Source organism: Oryctolagus cuniculus, chromosome 16 (genome assembly GCF_964237555.1).
Source record: "Oryctolagus cuniculus chromosome 16, mOryCun1.1, whole genome shotgun sequence".
NCBI lineage: Eukaryota > Metazoa > Chordata > Mammalia > Lagomorpha > Leporidae > Oryctolagus > Oryctolagus cuniculus.
In genome coordinates, this window is record NC_091447.1 from 15,203,631 (window position 1) to 15,212,340 (window position 8,710).

The following is an 8,710-nucleotide window of genomic DNA, read 5'->3' on the forward strand; positions in this document are numbered from 1 at the left end:
CTGACTTCAGATTGGCTCAGCTCCAGCTATTGTGGCCACTAGGGAAATGAACCAGAGGATGGAAGACCTCTCTCACTGTCTCTCTCTTTTTCAAGATTTATTTGCTTACTTATTTGAAAGGCAGAGTTACAGAAAGAGAGAGAGAAGAGTATCTTCCATCCTCTGGTTCATTTCCCAAATGGCCACAATGGCTGGAGCTGAGCCAATCTGAAGCCAGGAGCCAGAAGCTTCCTCCAGGTCTCCTACATGGGTGCAGGGGCCCAAGGACTTGGGGCCATCTTCTATTGCTTTTCCAGACCATAGCAGAGAACTGGACCGGAAGTGGAGCAGCCAGGACTCGAACCGGCGTCCATGTGGATGCTGGTGCCGCAGGTGGTGGCTTTATCCACTATGCCACAGTGCTGGCCCCTGTAACTCTTTCAAATAAATAAAATAAATCTTTTTTTTTTTTTTTTTTTTTTTTTTTTTTTTTTTTTTTAAGTGAAGCAGTAAGTAGGGACTCAAACCAGGCACACTTGCTGTGTCACAATACTTGCCGCTGGATATATTTTTTTTTCTTGTAAGATTTACTTATTTGTAAGGCAGAGTGTCAGAGAGATCTCCCATCCCTGGTTCACTCCCCAAATGCCCACAATAGCCAGAGTTGGGTCAGTAGGAGCCAGGAGCCAGAAGTTTCTTCCGGGTCTCCCACATGGGTAGCAGGGGCCCAAGCACTTGGGCCATCCTCTGCTGCTTCTCCAGGCATATAAGCAGGGAGCTGTGTCAGAAGTAGAGCAGCTGGGACTTGAACCAGCGCCCATATGGGATGCTGACACTGCAGGCAGTGGCTTTACCTCCTATGCCACAGTGGCAATTTTACCTGCTACACCACAGCACCAGTCCCCAGGTATATTTTTAAATAGTACTACTTAGAGTTCATTTACACTACAATCCTCTGTTGTAAAAGGTACCATTCTGTAATTGAAAATGAAACGTGATGAAGGGTGGGATGGGAGAGGGAGTGGGTGAGGGGAGGGCCACGGGAGGGAGGGAGGTGGGGGGGGTGGAGGAAGCCACAACAATACAAAAGATGCATTTTATATTCTACTTAAAACTATTGGTTGAACTCTGTAATTAATACACAATTACTCTTAGGTGTTTAATTAATGCTATAACTAGTACTCAAATAGTATTTTACACTTTGTGTTTCTGTGTGGGAGCAAAATGTGGAAATCTTTACTTAACATATGCTAAATTGATCTTCTGTATATAAAGATAATTGAAAATTAATCGTGATGTGAAGGGGAAGGAGAGAGGGAGGGGAAGAGGGGAGCATTGTGGGTGGGAGGGAAGTTACGGGGGGGGAGGAAGCTATTGTAATCCATAAGTTGTACTTTGGAAATTTATGCTCATTAAATAAAAAAAAAAAAAAAAAGGTACCATTCTGGCCGGAGCCGCGGCTCAATAGGCTAATCCTCTGCCTGCAACACCGGCACACCGGGTTCTAGTCCCAGTTGGAGTGCCAGATTCTGTCCCAGTCCCTCCTCTTCCTGTCCAGCTCTCTGCTATGGCCCGGGGGTGGGGGAATAGTAGAGGATGGTCCAAGTCCTTGGGCCCTGCACCTGCATGGGAGACTAGGAGAAGCACCTGGCTCCTGGCTTCGGATCAGGGCAGTGCACCAGCCGCAGTGGCCATTAGGGGTGAACCAACGGAAAAGGAAGACCTTCCTCTCTGTCTCTCTCTCTCACTGTCCACTCTGCCTGTCAAAAAAAAAAAAAAAATAAGGTACCATTCTGTGATTTCTGTTACACTCAAAAAGTTGTACAACCATCATCACTGTCAATTTTAGAATATTCCTGTTACCTCCATACCCATTAACAATTTGCCTCCAACTCCCCCACCTCGAGGTAGTCACTAGTCAATTTTCTGTCAGTATGGGTTTGTCTATTCTGAATATTTCATATAAATGGAATCATACAATATTTGGCCATTTGTGTCTTTTCTTTTACATGGAATAATGTTTTTAAGGTTCATCCACATTATAGTGTATATCAGTTGGGATGTATTTTGAAGGTAAATGTGGATTTTTAGAGACAGAAGAGAAGGAAAATTGGAGTTCAGTCTTGAACACTTTCTGCTTGAGATACCTGTTATACATCTAAGGAAAATAGTGGTAGGTCATCCATATGGGAAAAAGCAGGCATCAAACATTACCTTACACTATACACAGAAGTCAGGGTTAAATGGGCCAAAGCCCTGCACATAACTAAATATAAAAGCTAAAATCACTGTGAAAATTCTTTGATGAAATTCTTTGTGGATTAAGCATGCAGTGTATTAGTCCTTGCAATATGCAGAATAGGGGCCCTAGTGCAGCTTTGCACTAGTGAGTGAGTGAAAAGAAGGAAGACTGGATATTCTGTCATCAGGAAATTGAAGGAAAGGGAGAAAGCACCATAGGGAATTACATATAGGAAATAAAAACACCTAAGACTGCAAGTAACTGAAACGAATACAACGGTTTATTGAAAACATAATTACAAGGCTTGGTTAGGTAGTTCGGGTACTTCTGTACACTCCCTGATCTGAGGGGACAAAATCCACGTAGGTTGGGCTCTTGTAGTTGTTAGTGTCCTGCATCTCTGGATTCTACCTCTTAGAAATTTCTTCCCTGAGTCTCTAGGTCATCTCCATTGGCACTGAAATGGTTGCATACTGGGTGATGAGAAGATTGCCTATCTGTGAAAGCAGTCACATTTCCAGGAACAGTTCTTAATAAGCAACATGGGAGGTGGTTTTTTTTGAGTCCAAATTCACCCAAATGAGGACTGGGATGGAAATGTTCTCTGGTATCGGAATTTTGGTTCAAATAGGTCCCTGATGATAGATGTCTCATGACATCCAGGCAGGACCGGGTATGGTTCCTCAGTGATTAAAGAGACCTGTTCTAAGAGCTGTTGATACGCTTTGGTTGTTGGTGGTCACTCTGTCAGCATTGTTGTAAACCTGAGGGCTGGTGGCTGTTGTTACACTCTCATCAAGTAATAAGTAACTCAGAAACAAGAGTAAGGGTGTGTCCCTTAGTACAGTCTTATCATCATTGAAAAATCATGGTGATGTCCTAGGAACAAAATTAGTTCCGTCTTGATGGGTGACTATTATATCTGGTCCTGGTTTTGAGGTATAATTATAGTTATTCAGAAGAATCGATTGTTGCTGCTGACAGTTTGGTTGAAATTCGTTCTTAGGCAGTGTTCTGAGCCTGTGTTTTATATACAGCTCCGCTCAGCCTGTTTTGGTATCTTTTGCCAATTGGAAACTTTTTGAAGATGGGTGTTCCTGAATTGACAGCTTCCACAAGTATTGATCAACCTGCAGATTAGCCAGTTTGTTGAAAAGCTCACTGGGTACAAATCTTGAATAGAGGGCCACTTCTTCAAATTGGAAGGCGAATTCAGAGTTGTTGCTGGGCTTCAGCATCTTGCCAGGAAAGTACACCAGGGAGTAAAGGGTGCTTCTATCTATAGTACTGTCGGTGTTGTCATCGTCACTGCAGGAGTGTAAAGGCCTCTGGAGGAACACCGGCAGGCAGCCCCCTGTTGCACTGCCCAGAAGGTAGGGGACCTGATACTCAGAATCAGCAAAGACGTGGACCATGGGCGTGAGGTTGTTGGCAAGTCATGACTTCTTTGACTTGTATATTAAAGACTCTGACTTTGAGAGTCTTGGGACAGACTCCCCAGTGGTTGTTGATGAGTCTTTGCCAGTCTCGGAGGCTGCAGTGGCAGTGGAACCTGTTCAAGTATTCCCAGGAGGTGCTGCACCTGAAGTGGGCACTGACATTTCTGGCTGTTCTGATACTGGAGATTTGTTGGTAGAGGTAATTGTTGTAGCTGGACAGGACCCAGGTTCGGGTGGACATGGTGTTCCCCATCCATTTGGAACCTCAGTGCCCATCTGAGTACCATGGTACCTTGGTTATTATCACCCATTGGTACACCTCCTCCTGCAGACATTGTAGTAGAGCCCAAATTTAAGGTGCATCTGAGGAGGCTACGTGTGAGGAGGATACTGCTCTAGCATTGACAGTGTTTAACTTTTTTTTTCGAAAAGTATTTTAAGACTTTCAGGACCAGAACCATGAGCCTGTTCTAGAGTCTTCTCTTCAGGCAGAGGTCTCTTTTTACCCAGGGCCATGTTGCTTTCCTCAACCAGACCGAAGGATTCCACTATCCACTTTTTTGGCCTGGGAAACAGCCTTGCTGAGATCACCTCTAGAAGAGGTGTCTTTGAGTACCTCTTGGAACTAGGTGTCCATGTGGTTGTACTTGAGGTACGGATTATCTCGTTGTACCCTGAGAGCAGCAAGAACAGTGGTCTCTACCTGACTGACAGGCTTTTCCTTGTCTGGACCATTGACAGGGCCTACATATTTACATCCGGGTAACATCAAGACTATAGCAGAGTCTTGATGCTGTTGATTGGCTTTGAATTTTGGGGTACCCGACTCAAGACCAAGCCACTCTTCAAAGTCATAAGGGAGTTTATCCTCCGCCAAGTCTGAAATGAAATCAGCAGCAAACATAAACTAGGTTTAAATAATCATCTTGTTTTTGAACACAGTCAACTAAATCAAAATGGAGAATTTACAAGCACTACAATCAAATAATAAATATAATAATAAACATAATTTGACGTACTCTTTTTGATCAGATTCGTTTTAGTCAGAACTTTCATTTTTGGTCTGAAATTGTTTCAGAAAGAAAACCCTCAAAACAACCCAATTTTCCATGAATAAAGCACATGTTAAGAGCCGTATTCACACATTCACAGCCTTTCCATGGCTATTTCACCGTACCCAACCGCAAGTGCTCAGAACATGGGGATACATACCTTCCAGAGGCAGAAGGAACGTGGGGCTCGAACGCAAGAGCGGGCTTTTCCGCCGGCCTTCTATTCTTTCCATCACCGGAAGGGGCGGGCCTTCCCTTTGACTCGGTCTTCCCAACGAAGAACTCAAGAGTCACGTCAGTCATGGGATCGGAAACCCAACGGAAAAAGCTTTTGGCTTCTCGTTTAGGCAAACGTTCGCCAAAGCCAGGCGTCAAACGCCGGGTACGTTCAAACGTGGACCTCTGGTCCTGGAGCCGTTGCTGGTGTTGGGAGTTTGTCGCCTTCCCATCGGCCACCGCGCCCATGCCCATGTCGGCGTTGCCAGTGATGACGGCAACGGCGACGGCGGGAGTCGGTTCCACCTGAGCAGAGGATTTGCATATTTGGTCTGCACGGACCTTGCCGCCCCTGGGAGTGGCCTTGACGGCGTCCACCACCGTGGCCGTCCTCTTTTCCTCCTCCCACCAGATGATCATCTGCTCGACGCAGCCCCTGAAGGGGAAGATCTCATTTGTCCATTTGGCGCAACCATAGCAGGGAGCAGCACGGGCAGTAGCCTCCGCGATACTGCTCCTTCGCGTGGTCACAGGTCCAAACAACCAGGTGGTGTTTCGTCTGCCGTATTGGCAAGGACACCATGCCGCCCACACGCTGCCGGCACAGGCCCGATGGCAGCCGCTCATCTGTAGGATTTGGTGGGTCCGGCTGTTGGCAGTGTCTGGCAGAGCCAGCACCCCCACCAGGCAGTCCAGAACCATTATGGTCAGGCCCATGACCTTGGTGAAGTTGTCCAGGGCCGACCTGATTTGGCTCCTGGCGTTCTTGGTCGAGCTGAAGCTGAGGTAAGACTTGCTGTTCTCCTGCATCCATGGTTTTCCTGACGTGGTGCCGTTTTCCACGTGCCAGTTCACCACAGCCATATATTTCTGACTGATTTTGGTTCTGGTCACAGGACCGGAGTCCTCAGAGAAAGTATCTGGTGAGAATTTGGACGGCACGTCCGTCGGGCGATCCTCTACAGGACACTCGCGTTCCACCGGAGGCAGAGCCGCCCTTATATACTCTTCCATGTTAGTCCACGCCCACTGCCAATTCTGGTTGGCTCTTTCCCAGAGGGTAGGCAGGAATATAGGCCTGATCTCGAATCTGATTGGCTCCTTCTAGATTTGAATTTTTGATGATGGCCATCCAATAGAATCCTGGGCTCGACATTCTGAGACGGAAATTCTGAATTTGTTTAGAATTTGAGGCACATGGCATGCTATAGAGCCTTGCTCTTCATACCTACGGTTCTGATAAAAGCGTGGAGATGGTTCAAATTGTGTAAAATAGTTTAGGTTGGATTTCGTTAACTTTCTGCATTCCTTCAGAAATTCCCTGTGAACTTCTCGGTAATGGTCAGCCGAGGTTGCTCGATTTGACTTAAATCCATGTCGCTGTCCTCAGAGTCCATTCTTCGTGGCGATCCAGTCCACGAAAGTGTCTGGAATCCCAGGAAGATGTTCAGTCCGCGTCGCTGGGAATGCGAACGTTCGCATCGTAGACGCCGGCCATGGCCACGCCTTCTTCCCACAGAGCGAGTGGTTCCTCTCTCACTCACCGCGTCTTTTATGCGCCTTTTAGTTCCCTGACAATGATGTCACAGGTTTTTTGGAGCAAATTCACTTTCACTCAGACTTTGTCCTTTTCTTTCTTTACTGATGGAGTGTCCAGTCTAACTTCTCGACTCATCCCATATTGGAGTGCCTGGGTCCAAGTCCTAGATCCACTTCCAGTTCCAGCCTGCTGCTAATGCACACCCTGGAGGCTGCAGTGGCGACTCAAGTAGCTGGATCCCTGCCACCCATGAGGGAGACTTGGATTCAGTTCTGGGCTCCCAGCTTCAGTCTGGTCCAGCCCTGGGAGTTGTGGGCATTGGGGAGTGAACCAGCTGGTGGCATCTCACTCTCTCGTGCTCACTCTCTTTCCTCCACCTCTTAAATAAAATAAAAGTTTTTTAAAGGCTCCTTAAGTGCACCATTGAGCTAGCAAGAAAGTGAAGAAAAACCTTAAAAGCCCAACACAAGGACAGCCAGAAATCTAGATATGCATATGAGTGCTGAAGATGCTGGCTGCACTGGATACATCTACCTATCAGGGGACCTCACCAAATTCAAGTGTCCCATGGCTTCAGTTGTAACAAGTAAGTCCCAGCGCCTTTGTCCAAAGCCTAGTCCAGTGCAAAGTGAAAATTCAGATCGAAGTTTCCTCCATAAAGCTAGGACCACTGCAAACAAGCATCTGCAGTAGAAAGGTAAACAGAAAATAAAATTCAAGTGCTACTCCCTTCCCTTCTCCCCTCTGTCCCCACAGAAACATACAGTTGCCATTTCCTTCCTTGACTCAGGCTGCTAAATATACAGCAAAAGTTTCCTGTGAAGAAGCCGGTATTTAGCTTGGATGGTTAAGAAACTGTTGGCCCATAGGGAGTACCTATCTTCAGTTCCCAGCTCTGACTGCTGACTCCAGCTTCCTGCCAATGATGCCCCTGGGAGGCGGTGATGATGGACCAAGTAACTGGGTTCCTGCCAACCATGTAGGAGACTTGGATTGTGTTCCTGGCTCCCAGCTTTGGCCCTAACCACATTGTGCTCATTTGGGGAGTGAACAAGCAGATAGAAGAACTTGAGATTTCTCTCTCTCTCTCTCTCTCTCTCTCTCTCTCTCAAATACATAACTGAGCTCTTAAGTTTCTTATCAGAATTCATGTTAAAAGCAGACTTCAGATGGATGTAAAGCTAGAATTTATATTAATTGTGGTGCCTGAATATTTCCAAGTTAAAAATTTGTAGCAAAGTGGTTCCAGCAAGCTAGCAAATAAAAACAAAATTATCACCACCTGTCACCAAAGGAACTTCTTGAGAATAAATTTTTTTAAATTTATTTATTTACTTGAAACTCAGAGTTACACAGAGAGAGAAGGAGAGGTAGAGAGAGAGAGGTCTTCCGTCTGCTGGTTCACTCCCCACTTGGCCACAATGGCCGGAGCTGTGCCGATCTGAAGCCAGGAGTCAGGAACTTCCTCCAGGTCTCCCACATGGGTGCAGGGGCCAAGGACCTGGGCCATCTTCTACTGCTTTCCCAGGCCATAGCAGAGAGCTGGATCAGAAGAAGAGCTGCCAGGACTCAAAACCGGTGCCCATATAGGATGCCAACACTGCAGGCTGGGGCTTTAACCTGCTGCACCATACTGCCAGCCCCAAGAATGAATTTATGATACAAAATGATAATTGATAAGAGATATGATATGGGGGCTGGCGCCATGACTCACTTGGCTAATCCTCCGCCTGTAGCGCCGGCATCCCATATGGGTGCTGGATTCTAGTCCCAGTTGCTCCTCTTCCAGTCCAGCTCTCTGCTGTGGCCCGGGAGGGCAGTGGAGGATGGCCCAAGTGCTTGGGCCCTGCACCCGCATGGGAGACCAGGAGGAAGCCCCTGGCTCTTGGCTTCGGATCGGCGCAGCTCCGGCCGTAGTGTCCATTTGGGGAATGAAACAACGGAAGGAAGACCTTTCTCTCTGTCTCTCTCTCTCACTATCTATATCTCTACCTGTCAAATAAATTTAAAAAAATAAATAAATAAAAAATAAAAACACCATTATCTCATATCAGAGTGCCTTGGATTTAAAAAAAAAAAGAGAGAGATCTGATATGGTAGGCAAAGAATATAGTAACAAAATAGGGAAATCTAAGGAAATGACCAAATGACCAAAAAACATATAGAGACAAAAATTTTTATTTATTTATTTGAAATATTTATCCTCTGGTTCATTCCCCAAATTGCTGCAGTGGTTAGTGCT

At 46.3% G+C, this 8,710-nt stretch overlaps 1 protein-coding gene across 1 annotated transcript; it reads right to left on the bottom strand.

Moving 5' to 3' along the window:
* Nucleotides 1–2,485: 2,485 nt before the first annotated feature.
* LOC103349423 (uncharacterized) lies at nt 2,486–5,942 on the bottom strand. Its single transcript, XM_008261525.4, has 2 exons — nt 4,873–5,942; nt 2,486–4,539 (listed from the first exon to the last, which is right to left on the bottom strand). The coding sequence occupies exons 1-2, from the start codon at nt 5,940–5,942 to the stop codon at nt 4,524–4,526; spliced, it is 1,086 nt and encodes a 361-aa protein (XP_008259747.2). The 3' UTR covers nt 2,486–4,523.
* Nucleotides 5,943–8,710: the final 2,768 nt, after the last annotated feature.